This window comes from Lampris incognitus, chromosome 1 (genome assembly GCF_029633865.1).
Source record: "Lampris incognitus isolate fLamInc1 chromosome 1, fLamInc1.hap2, whole genome shotgun sequence".
Classification (NCBI taxonomy): Eukaryota; Metazoa; Chordata; class Actinopteri; order Lampriformes; family Lampridae; genus Lampris; species Lampris incognitus.
The window spans coordinates 139,357,803-139,379,213 of record NC_079211.1 but is presented as its reverse complement, the minus strand read 5'-3'; the positions used below and the strand labels follow the sequence as shown (position 1 = coordinate 139,379,213).

General features: G+C 42.6%; 1 protein-coding gene across 2 annotated transcripts in view; it reads left to right on the top strand.

The window, feature by feature from the left end:
* The window catches only part of adgrv1 (adhesion G protein-coupled receptor V1), a 180,067-nt gene that overhangs the window by 54,863 nt on the left and 103,793 nt on the right, over positions 1-21,411 (top strand). Inside the window, exons 39-61 of one of the 2 annotated variants that reach the window (XM_056301746.1) lie at positions 1,169-1,348; positions 1,605-1,768; positions 1,994-2,081; positions 2,723-2,749; positions 3,536-3,614; positions 3,774-3,912; positions 6,033-6,174; positions 7,730-7,995; positions 8,723-8,898; positions 9,162-9,289; positions 9,416-9,597; positions 9,872-10,018; positions 10,562-10,642; positions 12,064-12,328; positions 14,731-14,853; positions 16,169-16,391; positions 16,528-16,732; positions 16,912-17,058; positions 17,264-17,519; positions 18,147-18,349; positions 19,446-19,622; positions 19,847-20,029; positions 20,223-20,402. In XM_056301746.1, the coding sequence (XP_056157721.1) occupies positions 1,169-1,348; positions 1,605-1,768; positions 1,994-2,081; positions 2,723-2,749; positions 3,536-3,614; positions 3,774-3,912; positions 6,033-6,174; positions 7,730-7,995; positions 8,723-8,898; positions 9,162-9,289; positions 9,416-9,597; positions 9,872-10,018; positions 10,562-10,642; positions 12,064-12,328; positions 14,731-14,853; positions 16,169-16,391; positions 16,528-16,732; positions 16,912-17,058; positions 17,264-17,519; positions 18,147-18,349; positions 19,446-19,622; positions 19,847-20,029; positions 20,223-20,402 (3,761 nt within the window). The remainder of the gene's footprint in view (positions 1-1,168; positions 1,349-1,604; positions 1,769-1,993; positions 2,082-2,722; positions 2,750-3,535; positions 3,615-3,773; positions 3,913-6,032; positions 6,175-7,729; positions 7,996-8,722; positions 8,899-9,161; positions 9,290-9,415; positions 9,598-9,871; positions 10,019-10,561; positions 10,643-12,063; positions 12,329-14,730; positions 14,854-16,168; positions 16,392-16,527; positions 16,733-16,911; positions 17,059-17,263; positions 17,520-18,146; positions 18,350-19,445; positions 19,623-19,846; positions 20,030-20,222; positions 20,403-21,411) is intronic. The other variant, XM_056301758.1, reaches the window with a different exon arrangement.

Here is a 21,411-nt window from a genome sequence, read left to right as displayed (position 1 = left end):
GATATCCTTGATGTATTCAGAACACAATTGTGGCATATCTGAATCATTCTCATGTCTTCCACATCAATGTCCAATGTCCTCCACATCATGGAGAGTGTCAGAAAAGGCCTGGATAGCCTGTTTATCTCACATTACCCACAAACTTTACATTTGCATCAACTAATTTTTCAAAAAATTTTTATTTTGAGATACTTTATTGATCCCCGTGGAGAAATTATGCTCTGCATTTAACCAATCCTAGCTGTGTAGCTAGGAGCAGTGGGCAGCACCCGGGGACCAACTCCATGCCTCGGTCAGGGGCACAGACAGGAGTATAAACCCTAACATGCATGTCTATTTTGATGGTGGGGGAAACCGGAGCACCCAGAGAAAACCCACCGCAGACAGGGGGAGAACATGCAAGCTCCACACAGAGGATGACCTGGGATGACCCCCCAGTATGGACAACCCCAAAGTTTGCTATGCCTGTGTTGGTGTTGTGTGGCTTGATGAAACATAATAGCTATGATTGGTTTCCTATTGCGGGGTCCTGTCATACTGTAGGGTCCTAGGGTCTGAAGAGAAGTAGCAATGAGGCTCTTTTTTCAGGGAAGTGCAATGCTTCCAAACTGGCCTGGAAGTGAGTTTCATTTATATATCACTGTATTGCATCTTATGAATGGATCTCAAGATGATTCCAATGACAGGTCTTGATTGTTATGCTGTTATATCTGCAGAAGATGCCTTTGCCTCATTGAAATGAGTCTGCAGGTATTGCTGATAATTTCTAAAAAGCGGTGTAGCGCTAAGCCTACAACTGGTGGTCGATTCGTGATGAGTTTGGGCTGAAAGTGTACAAGGGCAGGTGTGTTCCATTTATCGCCTCCGCTTCTCTGCCGACCACTTTCCCAAATGGCCTCTGCGCGATGTATGTTGTTACGCGTTACCAAGGGCTGAGGGGAAGTTAACGAGGGGAAATGAAACAATTAATAAAACGCAGGTCTGGAAATACAGGTGTATTCAACTATCAGGCAGAACAGAAAAATAGCAATTCCGAGGACCAGATTGAAAACTGTTGCTTTAGTGTTGCACAACAGTAGAATTCTAGCCGAGCTAAGTGTAAACAATTAATCAGCAGAAAAATTTAAAAAAGAATACATTTCAGTGATTCTCCCTGATTGTCCCACAGGTGTGCTGGTGACAGGCCATGCAGCATTGGACATTCAGGGCAGCAAGGCCGTGGTTACTGTTGAAACCAGTGACGAACCCTATGGGATGTTAAGCATCGCCTCGTCCTCCCTCAGGGTGACTACGGAGGAGGGCGAGAGAACTGTTAACATCTACATCAACAGGGAGTTTGGAGCTTCAGGTACTGAGAGTCAGACATAGTTGTGATGGTCAGGTTTCCATTGCACTTTGATATAGTTTGCATTTCTAGTGTCATTCTATTTATGAGATCATAAGCAGTGAAATTAGTATATATAATTCTGTGTTTGTGGTATACAAGCAAAAAAAAAAGAAAAGGATTCACTGTCACTAAATTTCAATACCTGTTTCTCTAAACTATTTGTTTTCAGCTAACTGATATTACACTCTGTCTACATACATGTAATGTGTGTACATAGGAGCCATAAACATTACCTACGAGGCTGTGAGAGGTTCTCTCCAGGACTTGTCCCAGGTAGAGGGGGCTCTCGCTGACCCAGGACAAGATTTCATCTCTGAGACCGGCTCAGTCATCCTTCAGGATGGACAGACCTCTGTCGCCATCCCTGTCACCATACTGGATGTAAGGATGTCTGTAACATTTTATGCTTAACTATACACATAAAGATACAGCTGATTATTTTACAAGGAAAACAAATCTCAATATTTTTAGCAAAATAAAATGTCTGGACCATGATAAGCCATGCAATTGCTCAGCTTTACACCTTTGAATGGATTTCTCAAGTCAATTAACTTGATTTTTTTTTTCAAGTATGTCATTCCTGTCCTTTTTCTTTGGTTTTTTCAGGATGATGTCCCAGAGTTACAGGAGTTCTTCTTGGTCAACATAACATCAGCAGTGCTCATCACAACCCTCACAACTGCCCCTAGACTAGGTGTGGTGTAGTATAGCAGCTTAGAGGTGACATATGCGTAATGTACATAACCTTCAGTTTTTGGGTTGTTTTTGGAATATTTCTTTGCAACTCAGACATTCCTGTGAATGTTCTCATTCATCCAGGTCATGGTTATCCAAAGGAGTTGAATCAAGTGCAACTGGACTTGGTATATATCCGTGAAGACGTTTCGCCTCTCATCCAAGAGGCTTCCTCAGTTCGTGCCTTTCTGACTAGACCAAGCTAGTCTGACTGGCTGGTGATGAGACTCAGAATTTATCCTCTAGGAGTCGTTGTCAGAGCTATTGATATGCGTGGCTCTTTGTGATCCGATGTTTACCAATGCCCGTCGCTAACAGAGCAGGATGCGAGGCGAAACGTCTTCACGGATATATACCAAGTCCAGTTGCATTTGATTCAACTCCTTTGGATAACTCAGACATTCAGTTTTCTCGTTATAGTCAGACTGGTATTGTAAAATTTATGAAGGGTCAAAGTAATTTTTCCTTCATTACATTGTCCCTCTGTACTGTCCTGGTTCTGATCTACTTTGCATTTTTATAATATGTGTAATTACAAACTATTTCTTCCTTTCTTGTTTAATTTGTCTTCATTTCTCACCTCTTGCTGTTTTTGATGAGTAGAGGTTGTGTTTTGCACTCTCCCAGGTAACGCAAACCTTTCTATTTTCACACGCTTTGCTTCAAGTGCTGCATAGGTTAGGCTCACATGCCCCACTGTATGTTTGGCAACACATTGTGGCTAAATGTCAGAATTCATCATGAAAGAGCTTAGTTAAAACCATCTTTTTTGCATAATCCAAACCACAGCTCAATTTATGAATGAGTAACTTTAGAAAGTGATGAGTAGACAGAATACTACAGGCAGACCAGTGCCTGGAGAATCCCAGAATACTATAGGTCTCCCGCCTGGAGACACAGTAAACACACAGCCTCTCTCTTGGCAGCGGTCATAATGTGGCTTGGATTGTAAGATTGATGCTTTCCATGATTGAGGAAGCCTGGGGATTTGGTGGAAGCTGAATAGTACTGTGTGGTGAGGAGAGAGAGAGCCAAACTAAACCCGTAACTGGCCTCCCAGTGTCTCGGCCAGTAAATGGGAGAACGCTATTCAGGGGGTCATAAATCAGTCCTCACACAAAGACTTGGCTGTCCAGACTTCTAAGCCACTTAGGGTAGATGCTTCTGAGTTATGATCCACGGCTCAAATGTGGCGTGACAAAAATTAGATCCTTTACAGTTTTCTCTTGTACAGATTGTGCTGTTGATGCTTGCACTATGGTAATAGTGCAGAAGTCAGTGCCATTGCATATGCTGAAACTTTCACTATGGATGGTATTTGTGTCACTGACAGTTTCATGGTAGCAATAGAAGTAATATAACTAATAATAGTAAGAAACTGTTTTACCTTTGCGTTTCTTTTCACCCTATCAGACACCCAGGAAATGGTGGCAGAGGTCACAATAGTTGCAAATGATGGAATCAGAGGTGTCATTGAATGGACAAATACCATGTAAGAGAAGCCCCCTTTTGTCCTTTTTAGTGTGTTCTGTCTGTAAGATAATTCATATATTCAAAACTGCATATGTCTGTCACGTACCTCCACTATGTGCAAAGGTCAAAGTCTTTTGTGCTCATGTTTTTTAAGATGAAAATATGCTTTGGTTTATAGGTTTGAAGTAAATGAGACGACAGAGGTGCTTACACTCGTGGCCTACAGGAACAAAGGAACGTATGGAAATGTCTCTCTCCTCTTCTATGCTCAGAACCTGGAGGCTCAGCAAGGACTGGACTATAATGCCAGCCAAACAGTCAGTAGCTCAAATGCATTCTTAAATAGTACACACACCAGCACACACCCGCACACACACACCCACACTCACAGAGCTAAACTCGAGGCACATTATGACACACAAATATATTTGACATGTAATGCTTTACATAACACCTCCAAAGATCTCGGTGTGTGAATCAGATTTATCGGCCAAGTATGTTTCTACATACAAGGAATTTGACATTGCATGGCTCACATGAATTGCACTAGACAACATACAATACAAACATTACACGATGACAGCAGTAGCAAGGGAATAAAGGTTGATGGGAATTAGATAATATTGTAAATAGTATTATTTACAGATGACGCTATCATATATATATATGTGTGTGTGTTTGTGTAATACTGTGTGTGTGTGTGTGTGTGTGTGTGTGTGTGTGTATATACACTGCTCAAAAAAATAAAGGGAACACATAAGCAATGCAATGTAGCTCCAAGTCAATCACACTTTTGAGATATCAACCTGTCCAGTTAGGAAGCAACACTGATGTGTGAATCAATTTCACCTGTTGGTAAATTGTCTAATTTCCACCAGGTGGAAATTAGACAATTTGCAAGACAACCCCTATAAAAGGAATGGATTTGCAGGTGGTGGCCACAGACCATTTGCCTGTCCTCATCTTTTCTGGCCGATCTTTGGTTAGTTTTTCATTTTGCTAGTGCCCTCACCACTAGAGGTGGCATGAGGCGGTATCTGCAACCTACAGAAGTTGCTCAGGTAGTGCAGCTCATCCAGGATGGCACATCAATGCGTGCTGTGGCAAGAAGATTTGATGTGTCTCCCAGCACAGTGTCCAGAGCATGGAGGAGGTACCAGGAGACAGGCCAGTACACCAGGAGACGTGGAGGGGGCCGCAGGAGGACAACAACCCCGCAGCAGGACCGCTATCTGGTCCTTTGTGCAAGGAGGAACAGGAGGAGCACTGCCGGAGCCCTACAAAACGACCTTCAACAGGCCACTAATGTGCAGGTTTCTTCTCAAACAGTGAGAAACAGAATGCATGAGGATGGTATGAGGGCCCGACGTCCACAATTGGGGCCTGTGCTCACAGCCCAACACCGTGCAGCCCGATTGACCTTTGCCAGAGAACATCTTGGTTGGCAGATTCGCCATTGGCGCCCTGTGCTCTTCACAGATGAGAGCAGGTTCACACTGAACACATGTGACAGACGTGAGAGAGTCTGGAGACGCTGTGGAGAACGTTCTGCTGCCTGCAACATCCTCCAGCATGACCGGTTTGGCGGTGGGTCAGTGATGGTCTGGGGAGGCATATCCTTGGAGGGCCGCACAGACCTCTACGTGCTAGCCAGAGGTACCATGACTGCCATTAGGTACCGGGATGAGATCCTCAGACCCATTGTCAGACCATATGCTGGTGCAGTGGGCCCTGGGTTCCTGCTCATGCATGACAATGCTCGTCCTCATGTGGCCAGAGTGTGTCAGCAGTTCCTGTATGTCGAGGGCATTGATGCTATGGACTGGCCTGCACGTTCCCCAGACCTGAATCCAATCGAGCACCTCTGGGACATCATGTCTCGTACCATCCGCCAACGCGATGTCGCACCACAGACTGTCCAGGAGTTGACCGATGCCCTGATCCAGGTCTGGGAGGAGATCCCTCAGGAGACCATCCGTCGTCTCATCAGGAGCATGCCCAGACGTTGTAGGGAGTGCATACAGGCACGTGGAGGCCACACACACTACTGAGCCTCATTTTGAATCGTCTTGAAGAATTTCCACAGAAGTTGGATCAGCCTATGTTCTCATTTTCCACTTTGATTTTGAGTATGATTCTGAATCCAGATCTTAATGGGCTAATGATTTTGATTTCCATTGATCATTCTTAGGTTATTTTGCTCTAAACACATTCCTCTGTCTAATAAATAAAGATTTTCAGCTGAAATATTTCATTCATCGAGGTCTATATTGTGTTTTTAGGTGTTCCCTTTATTTTTTTGAGCAGTATATATACACAGTATTACACAAAAATATTTAGAATATATTGTATATCTTTATATAACCTTCAGTTAAAATGTTGAAAGTAATTCTTCTTAATAATGACATTTTTAAACTTAATCCACCTGTCCATGTAGATGCTTCATTTTGTTGATGGCGAAAGGCATAAGTTTGTGGAGGTGCAAGTCATCGATGACATAATTCCGGAGGGAGCTGAGAGATTCCAACTCATCCTCTCTAAACCTTCTCCTGGACTTGAGCTGGGCATCAATACCACTGGTAAGGAACAGAATAGAATAAATTAGAGTGGAACAGAATAGCATTTTATTATGAAAACATGCAGAAACGTGCATCACTGTGGAAGAGTTAAAGAAAAGACACAAGTAGTACCCTGTGATAGACTGGCCACCTTCCCAGAGTGTGCTTGTCTTTTGCCGAAACACTTGCTGGGAATTATCCCCAGTAGCTATTGAAAGGAGTAAGAAGGTAAAGAGATTCCCTAAACTTGATGGATGGGCAATGATGAATTATGAAACATCAAAAGACAGTGACAACATAAGAGAACTTGAAGTAAAAATTCAAGTTCATATTAAAAAAAAGTACAAAAATAATAGTAGAGAGGAAAGTAAGAACCCAGCATTTCCCAAGGATAAAATGCACTGTTTTCCATTTAGAATCAAATGCTGTTTATTACTTAAACTTATACGTTTCCGCATGTTATTTTGGCTTTTTTACACAGGTTGGCTCCTCTTATTTCTTGTGTTGATGAGTAGTCCAGAGCATCATGCCTATTAGTCTAGTAAATGAAATGGACATTGCAAAAATTTTTTTGGATAAGACACACAAGTAATGCCCATACAGACGGTATCAAATGGCAAACAGGGAAAATCTACATCTTCAATTCAAAGGTCTAAAACCCCTCATGACCCAACAGGGGGGGTTATTGGGATGGGGTTGTCCATTTTAATAGGAGGATTTTAATGATATTTTGGTAGTATAGTTAAATCAGAGGGGCAAAATTCCATTCTTAGTTCAGTCCAAGTAGACCAATGCTTTTCAAGAACTTTATCCAAAAAAAATCCTCCTTTTTTCAGAGGAATTTTGTGTAGTCTCCTCCTCTTTGGCTCCTTGACCTTTTTTTAGGACTATGAACCATAGACTTTCGGGTGAGGGACCATGAGTGGCCTTTTCTAGTGTCTGGCAAAAGCATACTGCACATTCCCCATTCTGATTGCAGTTTTATGTTCCACCCACTCTACTATTTAGGGGTCTTTTGGTTTGTAAACATATGTTAGGCTACATGGGCAAATGAGCATGCATGTTACTCTGGCACTGGAGCAGTTTTTAAAGCTATTTAGTTTTTGAAACACATCACTCTTTAACAACCAGGTGCATTTGATCTGAAGTGAAAAAATATTGCTTTACATCCTTGGGAAAGCTTTCCTCACTGAGTGAGAGCCATTTACTAGCAATGGAACCTAATTTGAATTGAGCGGTGGTAAAAGAGGCTAAAGCCAGAGACCGAGACTAGGGTGGTGTGGATTGTGCATTGTGATACACGAGGTAAAGCAAAGACCATCACTGTGAACAGTTTGGTTGAAATTGTGCATTGGTCTTGAACTGTAAATGAATAGTAGAAGCGCTGTATAGTAGGTGGTAGTGGTTGTCAAGGTGCACAGGTCACTTAATACAACTGCTTTTGAATTGCATTCATGGACAAAACTAAATTATCACCGGTCATGATTAATTAACAGTTGATAATCTCCTTTCGCATCCTTTTTTTTTTAGTCTTACTTTTTTTTAATTCACACCTACTTATTGTTTGTTTCCACAGCAACTGTGAGTATCCTGGCCAGTGATGATGGGCACGGTGTCATTTCCTTCAACAGCAGTGAACATTTCCTGCTGAGGGAGCCAACGTCTGTGTCAGGGCTGGGCAAGAGTGTGACGACCCTGTATGTTGTCCGGAGCCCTGAAGAGGGCACATTTGGCACCGTGACAGTTCAGTACACCATTACAGATGCCAATGGCAGTTTGGCAGAGGGTGACCTGATGCCATCACAAGGTTTTGTGGTGCTGGAGGAAGGAGTCAGATTCAAGGTGAGAGAGAGGAGAAACACTGGTAAAATGCCATGAACTATATATATATAAACTTTGTTAAAAGAAACACTCAACAGTAGGGAAAGTGCTCAACAAATGAGCAAAATAATCCAGTGAATCAAGTAAATTCTTTATATGACAGTACAAGCCTGTTTCATGCCGTAAATAATATCCAAGCATTAGTTATGCAATTTAAAATTAGCCTACTCATATAGTAAGCTTTCATTCACACTGGAAGTTATGCAGTTATATTTGCCTGAGCTTTGAACTTGATGTAAATAGAATGATAAGCTCATTTAACGAATAAACCATAATGCACCGAGGTAATATAGAAATAGTATATCAAAGATTGATGTGGTTGTGCTTAACACGGTTTCCTCATAGCAAGAAGGTCCTGGGTTCGAACCCCAGGTCCTCACTGTGTGGAGTTTGCATGTTCTCCTTGTGTTTGTGGGTTTCCTCCAGGTGCTCCGGTTTCCTCCCACCATCAAAAAAGACATGCATGTTAGGGTTAATACTCCTGTCTGTGCCCCTGAGCAAGGCAATGGAAAGAAGAACTGGAGTTGGTCCCCAGGCGCTGCAGCTGCATACTGCTCCTGTACAATAGGATGGGTTAAATGCAGAGAACAAATTTCGCTGTAACCTGTACAATGACAAAAATAAAGTGGCTTTCTTTTCTTCTTCTGATTTGTCAATCATGAAAGCCTGGTCTGTGCTGTTTTACTAGATGCTGGAAATCTGGGCAGTTTTGGATGCTGAGCCTGAGATGAACGAGACGTTCACAGTGAGTCTGTCTAGACCAACAGGAGGTGCACGCCTGGGTAACCAGCTCTACACATTCATCACAGTGCTGGAGAACTTGGCTCCCTCTGGCCTGTTCCGTATTGGACCCTCTCTCAACAGGTCTGAATCAAGTTATACAGACCAAGACTCTACTAGTGTCTTATCACGCAACATGCTGTTTGGCATACATAGTATCAATGAACAGTATGAATACATGCACAGAAAAACGCGCACACACACACTTTTATATATATGTGTGTGTGTGTGTGTATGTATATATGTGTGTGTGTGTGTATGTATGTATATATATATGTGTGTGTGTGTGTGTGTGTGTGTGTGTGTTTGCATTTATAATCAGCCTGCCTGTATGATTTTCTGTGCAGAACTAACACGGAAGTGGTGGCTGAGGAGGGTGGCAAGACCGTGTTTCTGACAGTGTCTCGTAGTAACGGCCTGGACTCAGCTGTCAGTGTGGAATGGGAGACACAGTCTGGTACAGCTATTGCCTCTGGTGAGACTGTTCTTTTCAACTCACAACAAATTTCTTGTTAATTTTATTGTATGTATGCATTTATGTCATATCTATTCCTTCATTCCTACCTATGGAATGTAGCTAATGAGTCATTATCACTTTCAGAGGGTAGTCTGTCAGTGATGGGCGTGTACCAAACCTTTGAAGACAGCCACACCTCCGCTTGGTGCTCCATCCCCAAAGAAGCCTCGTTCCTGGCTATGAGGTTGGATAGGAGACCCCCTGTTGGATCCCCCCACACCCTTGCCACTCTCTACAGGTGGCAGGGGGTTTTTGTACCCATAGAGGTAGAATATCCACAGTACTATCACACTCTCAAGAAGTACATGATCTGTCTGCTCTGAGCACATGTACTGTGTAACAGGATAATGTATAGCAGTCAGGAAGTTTGATACAAGGGAATTGAAGTTATCAGTTCGCCTTAATGAAGATTCCATGCTCTGCGAGTTGTTCAGTATTCACAGAATAATGTAACGCTTTCATCTCAGAGGCACATACAATACAATTTTTTCTCAATATTTCTTTCACTCTGCTAATCTCTGTCGTTTGTGGTCATTCCAGTCTGTCAGAATCCAAGACCCAAACTCATGTGTGGGGTTTACCATCAATGGCTCTAGCTATATAGCCATTACACACAGTGGTCCTCCCTTCTCCCCAGCAGCCAACCTCAGCATCTTCAGACTGCAGAAAGACCTCAACATCACACTGGTAAATATAATCCTAATCATCTCAGTCACCCTTCATTTTAAGCATTTAATCCATGCTTTTATAAAGAGCAACATGCAATTCCTAAATCATTACAGCAAATTGTAAGGATTTGAACGATCAGATTGATTGGTGGCTTGGTTGTCCACAGAAACAAGTATTGCATGGTCTATGATTGAATATTCTTCCAGTGTATATAAATATCTATTGTGCTTAACATTTGGTATAGAATAGGCAATATAGGAGATAAGCAATATGGCATATAGGCATAGGTTGTTGATTACACTACCATAACAAAACTGCATAGTAGTGACATACCTGTTGTATATACATGCTTGCCTCCAATGTCCTGTTGTTCCATTTATTTTATTTTGTTTTTATTTTTTGTGTGTGAGTGATGTCTGCAAGTGCTAGAAGCTGCTGTATACTGGGGTCAAATACCTTGTGTACATAGGCACACTTGGCCAATAAAGTTGATTCTGATTATTCATTGACATTGTTTTGTTATCTCTCCCATCTTATTTTGGTGAAATTTGAATTCTTCAGAAACAAACCATAGGTATTGAGGCTCTGGATGTGAAACACTTCTCGATTGAAAGCAGAGATTACCTGATAGCATCAAGCCAGGTGAGATTGCATTTTTGTAATGTGGTGGCAAACTTTGTGATAAAAAGAAAATAGTCAGTCTTGTCTCTCTGAGTAAGTTTAAGTCACAGAAAAAGCACTTAAGTGGACTCAGTCTCGCCAAGGCAAGAGTAAGCCCAGAGCATTAGTTGCATGATTTTTTTTAATATATATATAGGGTGAGACAAACAACTTGCATGCCAGGATGGATTGTGGTTTTCTGCTGACACTGGACAAAGGGAGTAGCTCTCTTTGTCTGCAGGTGCCAACTCTTCCTTCTTTTGTTGTGGGAAGGTCACATTCTAGCACAGGTGTTTCTTTCATCCTTGTTCTTTGGTGAGAAAAGGCACTTATTGTCTCAGAAAAGGCACGTATTATGTCAGTACCAAGGTTACATTAGAACCTGTATAAGTTTGTATTTTTCCATTATATCTAAATTTTTGCAGTTGGAAAGATATGACTTTTTTCAGTGAGAGTTGATTTCATGACGCCAACTCGGACTGCGAGGAATCTGGGTGTGATTCTGGATGACCAACTGTCGTTTGCTGCAAACGTTGCATCGGTTGCTTGCTCCTGCAGATTTGTCCTCTATAACATCAGGAGGATTCGGCCATTCCTCACCGATGAGATAGCATAGGTGCTCATCCAGGCTCTGGTCATCTCCCGGCTGTACTACGGCAACTCCATCTTTGCTGGCGCCCCGGCGTCGGCCATCAGACCTCTGGAGCGTGTTCAGAAAGCTGCAGCTCGTCTGGTGTTCAACTGCCCTAAGTTCTCCCACACAACTCCCCTTCTCATGTCCCTACACTAGCTCCCAGTAGCTGCTCGCATCCAGTTTAAGAGCTAGCCTACAGGGCAGTGAAAGGAACAGTTCCTTCCTATCTCCAGGCCATGGTCAAGCCCTACACCCCCGCCCAACCACTTCGCTCTGCTGCCTCGGGACGCCCGGTTGTCCCGTCACTCAGAGGCCCCTGCTGCCGATCGACCTGGTCACAGCTCTTTTCTGTCCTGGCCACACAGTGGTGGTATGAGCTCCCCACTGATGTCAGGACAGCAGAGTTGCTGCCCATCTTTTGGCGCAGGTTGAAAACTCACCTCTTCAAGAACTACTACCCTGTTACTTGCTCGTAGCACTTATTGTATTTACTCATTTAAAAAAAAATCTCTTTCTCGCGCTTTTACTTTAGCACTGGTTTTGCTCTTAGATGCTTGTTTAGAGAGAAGATGCACTTATGACCTCTGATGACTAGTAGTTCTCCTGATTTCCTACGTTAAGTGCACTTTTTGTAAGTCGCTTTCGAAAAAAGCATCGGCTAAATGGCTGTAATGTAATGTAATTTCCACTCATTAATGCCGTTGCACTATTAGTAAGTTAACAGAATAAAAAAGCATTATGCTAAATATTTTTTTGTTTCGTGCTACAGGTTTTCATCAGGATGGCAGGTTTCTTTACCCTCCTCCAGACCCTTGACTTCCAGGATGCCATCCGTAGCGTGTCTCCATTCTCTCGTGGGCCTGTCCCCTACCTGGTGGTCTGCGTAGACAGGCAGACTGACGGCTGCTTCCTACTTCAGTGGACCAGTGGCAGATTCCAGAATCCTCAGCCTCTCCCGCTCACCAACAGAGCCAGTCAGGTGGAGGCAATTCACACAAGAGCAGAAGACACTCTCCTATTGGTTGTTATCGAAGGTGACCTCCCTTTTTTTTCTCCTTTTTTTACTTAATGTTACATTTAAAGCTAGGGTAGTCAATTTATTTTTAGAACCATTTTGGTCATATTTGGTCAACATTTCTTTACGACCTGAGAGATCAATAAATGAAATGCTCTGAGAAAAATGTCCAGTCTTGTTACTGCTCTAGACCATATAATCAGCCACTCCAAAACCTCACCACGCCTGAATGTTAATGACCGGAACAGCCCTCTGCGAGGAGGCATCCCAACCTGCCTGTCAATCACGTTGTCAGCATGGTGCTGTTGCCTGTAGTTCAGCTTAAAGGGAAAATTCACCAATTTTCAACTTTATCTCTGTCTATCTGCGACATGGATAACACATGAAAAATATACCCACAGTTGTTCCCGTTGTTCCTGCTCATTTCTGCATCTGGGGGGGCAGTGAAACCGAGGTTACGTGACATATCAATATGTCAGTTGGCGACCGGAGAAACTACAGCCTAGCAGGGTTTATAATACTCTAATCTGTTCTAAACACGCTGTTCAAAAAACACATCCTCGTTCTCTTGGCTAAGCTTCATTTCTGATGGTGGAAATGACGCCCCACAACATTAGTACAGAAGATTTTATGGACAACAATACAAAGGCTTACGCACAATGAATTGTGGTACGTGTAGGCACTGTGGGAAAGATGCTGTGAGCCGGACAACACCAATTTCTTTGTCAATATAGTACAGAGTAAAGACCTTATTGCTCCAATCGACTACATCACTCATCAGTACTGACTACACAAAACTATTGGTGAAATGTCCCTTTAAGTAATGCTTTAACACTGTTGGTGTTCGTTGGCTAGCAAGCTTTCTGTAGGTAAACTAAAAATAAATTGGCTACCCCAGTTTTTAGGTTTTTGTTATTGTTGTTTTCTTGCATTTTAAACATTGTACATTAAATGTGCAATCCATATCCATGTCTCAGTTAAATCTGTTGATATCAAATTACTCAGATGGACTGACATGTGGAATTTGTAAATTTTTAACTTGTTTCCAAAGGGATCTCATGTGGAGTTAGTATCTTTTAAAATGGCCCCAATTATTACTCTTAGTTTGTACTGAGTGCATGATGTTGTCTTTTTGCAATGACTGAATGTTATTTTCCACATGTTTCTCCTCAGTACACTTTTGAATGGATTGTATGGTGTTGAGTGGGTGGTTAGGGTACTGTGCATCAGTACATTATACTTAAAAAGGTGTGAAAAGAATCTCAGCATCCAACAGACAAATCATATCCCTGCAATTCGTAAACCAAACTAAAGCCCTGTTTGCACTGGTCAGTATTACCTGGGGACCTCTAGTAATGTGTAATAACTGCGGAGGTCGTCTGTGATCTTAATCATGTGTGAATCAGCCATGTCCGTAATTTGTAAAGTAAAAATTCCAGTGCAAATTGCCTACCATATTTCAGCAAACTCAGAGGACATCTGATCATATTAGTCCCATGCGAATCAGCATCTCAGTAGTTTGGGGTTGTGTTTTTTTTTTTTTTTTAGCAGGGTTTTTTTCTCCACACCTTTTTTTCTGCCTTGTTCCCGGTCGAGAATTATTGAGGCTGCAGTGGAAATTATAAATGTAAGTTTTGGCAGCATTTTGGGCACAGATTCAGGAGACCCATCTCACTACACAGCATTGTGACCCATTGTAGAAAGAACAAGCTCAAATCCATCACAAGAGCGAAATCTTGAAAGACGGTGAGATGGATGACATGTGTGGCAGCATGCGGTAAGGAATACAGAACGATAGACGATGTTCAAGATGTGGATGCAGAGGAAAATAGTGTACAGGAAGCGGATGTTACACGGATCCTTGACATTTTCAATCATATCCAGGGGGTGGGGGTAATTTCAGTAAATTCAAGTAAAATACAGACCTCACTTAGCTCATGTGAATGCGCCACATGAAACACAGATGTGTGTGTGTGTGTGGGGGGGGTATAATTTCTAAATCACGTGAGGTCCACAGGTAATACTAGTCCTGTGTGAATAGGGCTTAAGATCATAAAAGTGATTTGGGATGCTGGATTATATCCTTAGAATTTGCACTTTATATTTTAATGGGACAGTCTTTCAGAGTCTGCAGTGGTGGTAAATTTACTGGAAAGGCTCTACTACGGCAAGGGGGGAACCACAGATGGACACAGAGGCTGTAATTTGCAGTGTTGGGTGTGTCAGACAGACCAGTTCTTACTTATGATAATTATGATATTCTACTGTGAAAGAACATAATGCCGACAAATTTGTGTTGCGTGCATGTGTCTCCGTATGTGTTTGCGTGTTTTTGCATGATTATGCATGGCTGCTTATATTTGACCGGTTTTCCTGCATACTTATGAATGTGTGTGTGTGTGTGTGTGTATCTCTCCCCAGGTCCCTCTCCATCGTGTGAGGTGTTTGCTTGGCGCTCAGGGCAGTCTCTGCCTCAGCATTATCAGTCTATCCCCCACTCTGGCCTCACTTCCATTCATCCCTTCATCTCTCCATCAGGAATAAGTGAGTACAATGTCAGATGAGAAGAGTGCACTCAGCAGAGTGCAGATCCTTGCCAAGCGTGTCTCCACTTCTCTGGTGCTCGGACTTGGCGACAAACCACCCCTTTTTTCGTCTACCGGGAGAAGGGAAAATACGGAGGCACTGCCTGCGTATTTCCCCTTCTCCGGTGCTGGGTCTTAGGCGAAAAACCAGCTGAGGAGTTAGCACTCAATTGCGGTATACAACAAGTCTTTCAAAGGTTTTGAATCACCACTGCCATGCGAGGTCCTTGATTATACAGTCATAACCGTGCACAAAAATTATTAGGCTGACAGGCCCAGTAGTATGTGAGATTAGCAGAGAACATACACACACACACACACACACACACACACACACACACACACAGAAAAACCAGGGTATTTCCTGCCATTATAAGACTTTCGCATAGTACCCAAGTCGATTGAATGGAAAGTGTGTGTGTGTGTGTGTGTGTGTGTGTGGGGCGGGGGTTAATATGTAACGCTCGAGCTAAAAAAAATCTACCTAATAAAAACATTTTGCCTGTCAGTCTGTGGATGCGCAGCCTCCTAGGCAGACCCTTGCACGAATGCGACCAAGTCTAATAACGGAGGCGAGGCCTAGGGCCCATTAATGTCATGATCCGGCCCTGCATTTAAGCTCGCGCATGTGCTACTCAATCTATGGTTGCTTCAGATCAGGCAGAAACAAGAATATGCAACACTTCCTGTTTTGACTACAACCTAGAGGAAGTTGTTCCTTTAACTTTAGCATTTTTTTTAGATTATCAAAATTCTTTTAATAACTTTTGATCGTGTTGTTGCCTGATCTGAGTCAACCGTAGATGTGAGTCGCACATGCGTGAGCGTAAATGGTTTACCCAGCTTTATTTTGAAAATAAAGATAGAGGTTATTTGTTGTTTATCCAGTGTTCCTCCAGTCCTCTTGTGCTGAGATCAGCAGTGAATTATTTGCTGACTTGCGAAATATAATCGACTTCTCTTTTACTTTCAAGACTCATACCCGAAGACAAAATGTTTTGACACTGTCGTTGCCCGATCTAAGTCAACCGTCGATGTGAGACGCACATGCACGTGCACAATTGACTTAGATCGGACACCAGCAGAGAGCAGCATTGGTCAAGCGAGCTAGAAAGTAAATGAGAAGGAGTGGCGGTAACGATTTTCAAAGGTTTTGAATCACCGCAACCACGAGAGTTATTTGCTATTGTTAGGGATCAGCCACATGAGTAGTCAGTTAGCTTATCTGAGAGGTTGCTCCTTGAAATCTGTCTCCCCCCCTGACTTCTGTCTAGCCTATGTCCTGCTGGCTGGAATAAATGGTTCATCGCTCTACTCCTGGAGGTCTGATGTCAGTCTGTTTTCCATGGTCCTGCGGGCCCCTCCAGCCAAGAGTTTCCTGTCTCTGCTGGTCTCTTCACATAACATGTCCAAGTCCCTCTTGGCTTCCACAGAAGAAAATGGTTCTACTGTCTATGAATTTTCTTCTGTGTCCAATCAATCTGATTTCATACCAAGGTATGTTTTGCTTTTACAATTCAGGGATTGGTTTTGCTTATTCCTTCATTTATATTCCGTAAAACAAATCCCACTTGAGACCAAAGAGACAAAGAACACTACAATGTCTTGTGTTTTGTTTCCATCTTACATGCAGTTATGGCGAGTTGCTCTTTACACCGGGAGACAGTGAGCTGGAGATAGCGGTGAATATCGTGGATGATGATATCCCTGAGGAGGAAGAGTACTTTCACATTAGCCTGAAGAACCCAAAGGGTGGAGCTGAAATTGGCTTCGGTGGTCAGGTGACCGTTATCATCCCAACCAGTGATGACGCACATGGAGTTATTGGCTTTGCTCAGGTAAAGAATATTAATTTTTGTCTAGTATCACTGTGTTTATTATCCTTACTAGTCTGCGCCCAATAATCATTTGGATTAAGCCTTTTCAGAATTGGTTGTTACTGTAAAGAGATTTTTTTTTCAGTTATTGGCACAGATCGCTGTATTTTATTAGTAGACTCCTCACTGTCTCTCTACAGAAGTCTCTGTCTATCGAGGTTGAGGAGCTGGAGCAGAATAACCTTATTTCTCTGAGTGTGGAGAGGAGGAGGGGAACTTTCGGCAGACTGACTGTTCACTGGGCTGCAAGTGGCAGCTTGGAAGATATCTTCCCCACCTCAGGAGTGGTAAATCTGCTGTGGCCTCTTATTGCAGACAGACATGATGGATTCACAATGGGCACTTTACATAAAGTGTAAAAAGATTAAGCGGTTGTCACTTCGATGGCCTGCAGTTCATGAATACATGATATATTAATACTCTCTCACTCATAACATGTCTGCATTATATAACATTTTGAGTTCAACATGGGGGTCTTTTTCCCTGCCACAGGTAGCGTTTTCAGAGGGCCAAACATTTTCCACCATCTCACTGACTGTATTAGCAGACCAGGTACCAGAGCTGAGGGAAAGTGTCACCATCACCCTCATGGATGTCACCACGGTGGGGCTGGAGGATCTACGGCAGGCTGCTGTCATTGATCAGCAGCGGGCACAGGCTCTCATCACCATCCTGCTAAATGGTTCACCTTATGGAGTGATAGGGTGGCATCTGGACTCCCAGTTTACCCTGACACAGGAACCATATAGTAAGAGCTGTGTATTAATCTTGAAATCAATGAATGACTGAATGAGTGGAACTTAAAAATGCTTCGGTAAATCATGTTTAGTTTCTCACTGATTTTTGTTTTGTCGGTTTTTGAAAAACAATATAGACAGGTCACAAGGAATATGTTTGTGTAACAGTATTTCGGACCCACTGAGAGAAAATTGTTTTCCTAGATTACCTTTTCCTGTGTTCGGTGAATAAGCCCTGTGTTTAGCTGGTTCTTACATACTTTTAGATTGGGTTTCAGAGAGCGATTATGGGAATTGCACATTTTGGTTTACAGTAAAGGTGATCTGCACAGAGTTCCAGGATTTGAATTAATGTGGGATGTGTTTTAATCTGTGGCTTGGAAACTCTCCTAGGGTATCAGAACAGTCCAATGTAACGTCCAAGTTTTCTGCTTTTTGGATGTTTTATATGTTTGCTAACTCGTATGCATATTTAATCCAATATTTTGGTCATTTTGAGCTCATTTAGATTGATGTTCACACCATCTTTTACTTTGAATAACCTGGTTGAATTAATTAATTATGGACTGAGTACATCTGATGTGCCATATTTTATAAAGCATCACATAGTTTGACCCTCCGTGTTTTCCCTTTTACAGGAACACCAGTCAATGTGACTCTGTCCATAGTGAGGGAGCAGGGTTCTTCGGGTAAGGTGGCCGTCCATTACCAGACAAGGCCAGCTCTGTTCCAACCGACATCCAACCAGGCCTCAGCAGGAGAGGACTACACTGCTAAAGATGATACTGTTGTCATGACTGAGGGTGCTGCTGTGGTCCTTGTCACCGTCACCATCCTACCGGTAAGGATGGGAGCTAAATAGATGAAAATCATATTTCAATTCACTAGAATGAAGAGACTATATTTGGAATGATATCGTGTGATGTTTTAGATTGGATTCTCAACAGAATGTGTAAGATATATAAGCCATGTCCTTTTTAGATAAAACCCAATAGATTTTCTTATGCACATTTAACATTCCCACTCACAGTCTTCTTGTCCTTCAGTAATTCAGCTCACTTCCTCAGTGTTTTATCAGTGAAGTCAGCGGGCCATGGCCCTGTTTGCTTCCTAAGGTTTTAACATTTTCCAAACTTGCCCTTCAATGTTTAGCCCTGTCTTTTGAGCTGATATCATCAAATTATGGGCCTTCTTTGTAAGGAGAAATCCCGTAGTTTCCTTCTGTTACTTACTTTTCCTATGTTTTGCAATATCCATTTGCATTTCTTGCATTGTGCCCAACTTCCTTGGGTCTGTCTGCCTATTTGTCTGTCTGTCTCTCTCTGCCTCTGACAGTCTCTTTCTGTCTTCCCGTCATTTCGTTTATTTCTCTCTTTCTCTCTCTCTGTGATTTTTCTTTCTGTGTTTCTCTTTGTGTGTTTCTCTGTCTGTCCACTGATCCCTCTTTCTCTCCCAACTACATTACAGGGCCCTGTGGTATCTATTTTAACCTCCCACTAATGGGACTGTGATTATGTTGTGTGTTTAGGCTAAAAGGGGCAAGTAAGCTTGAAAACATGGGGCTCTGTTTCTCGGTCTCTCTGAAGCTGCCAGCCTTCATTAAGGTTGTTATGGAGACACGTGGTATGAAAAGTGGCACAGAGTGAAGTTTATATTTTTCTTATGTTCACTTTGCATATGTTTAAATGTGGGCGCTCTCACTATCCATGAATTATTCCCTTATGCCCTGGCAGCAGCAGTCCTTACCACAAAACCATATTCAAATTCTCAGGACGCTCAAGAAATATATGTGCGGGAGTGTCGGTTAGCGTTTGTGTGTGTCTGTGTCTGTGTGTAGTTAAAAAAAAAAGTGGTTGTGTGCACCAATGGGCAACAGTGCCTGTACACGCATGTGTATGTTTGTGCACGCACTTACATACCTGTGTGTTTTTCTCAAGGATGACATCCCAGAGCTGGCCGAGAGTTTCTTGGTAAACATCACAAGTGTTGAATTAGTCGGCGAGTCTCCTGTAGCAGGTAAGCCCAATGTGAAGAGGCCTGGTATGGAGATGGCAGAAGTCACCATTCAAGAGAATGATGACCCAAGAGGAATTCTGCAGTTTAATATGTCTGAGGTGAGCAACTATTACCAGCATTGGCTGATAAAGATAGGTGTGAAGACTTGATAGTGATTAATACGTTTGCAGTCATGATGTAATCCTGTATTCAGGCGTGTGAAGCTCTTAAGAGTGCCTTCTCGAGCGACTCCCAGTGAAATCACAACCAGAAGGAAGAATGAACTAAAACAAGCATTTAAGCCCTACAGTGGTTGAATGTTATTTCTGTATATCCTTTCCAGGCTGTTCATGGAAGGGTGCTGGCCTACGAGATGCCACCACCAGACAATATCCTCCATCTTAAAGTTGAGCGACTGGCTGGGAGAACAGGAAGAGTGGTAATATACTGGGAAGCGCAGCCAGCCACTGCCAGCCTTAATGATTTCAGCCCCACATCCGGGAATATTACCTTACTAGATGGGCAGGTAAATGACCGTGCCGAAATTTGTCCTATTTCAAATGAGTATAAAATGTCAAATAAAGCCAAAACATAGAACCTATATACTGGTTATCCTTTAGAATTAAAGTGCAGGTTGTGAAAACAGAAGGGCATCATTGTTAACCTGACTCTAAGAAACTTCATTTTAAGAGTCTTTGTTACCACACCAATCTTTTCAGAGAGAAGCCACAATTGACATCACTATCACAGATGACGAAGAAATGGAGACTGCAGAGACTTTTACTGTGACTCTGCTACGTGTGATTGGGGGGGCACGACTCGGGGAGTCAACCACTGTTACTGTGAGCATTCCATCCAATGACTCACCTCTGGGACGATTTGGATTCCAGGACCAGGAAGTGAGTCTTAAGATAAAACTCAAAGTTTTCTCCATCTGCAAATCTCTCCTCTGTCAAGACCAGAGCAAAATACTCTTCAACCTGAGATACTATACCATCAATAAAATGCGTCTAACATGTCAGTAGACCATGTTACTGTTATTTAACAGTTAACGAATAAGGATAGATAGTTTCCACAGTCTTAATGCATGCTCAATAATCCAGGTAAGGAAATCACAGAAGTTGAATCAGTTCATCTGGACACATTTATTGAGAGAAACATTTCATGACTCATCTAAGTGACCTCTTCTGACAGCAGGTATCCCCACCCTTATAAACAATACAGTGGCATAACGGCCGTAAACAACGATTGGTTTCATATGCAAACTGCCGTGATCATTAACTAGAGTTACAATGGCAATGGGTACTATTCAGCCAGGTTTGGGGAATAGTTGCAATCACAGCATTGTAAAATGGCGACAGATGTACTCTTAGCCCCCCCCCCTCGGTTCAGGGATGGTCATTCCCTCTTCACAAAGATGGCCCCTTTCATTGTTGTTGATTGTTGATGTTTATCGTAAGCCAACACGTGCTGATCAGAGGCCATCTATGTGAAGAAGGAACGACCATGCATCTGTCGTGCATCTTAGCCCTCCCCCTTGGTTGGTTGGTTGGTTCAGGGATGGTTGTTCCCTTATCACATAGACACATAGATGACAGAGGGATGGAGTACATCTGTCGCCATCTTACAATGCTGTGATTGCAAATATTCCCCAATCCTTTGTGAATAGTACAGATTGCCATTATAACTCTAATTAATGGTCATTACAATTTGCATATGAAACTGATTGTTGTTTTCATTCGTTATGCCACTGTATTGTTTATAAGGGTGGGGATACCTGCAGTCAGTTGAGACTGAAGAGGTCACTTAGATGAGTGATGAAACGTTTCTCTCAATAAACGTGCCCTGATGAACTTATTCAACTTCTGTGAATAGTTTCCACTGTTTTACATGATGCCTGATAATGAC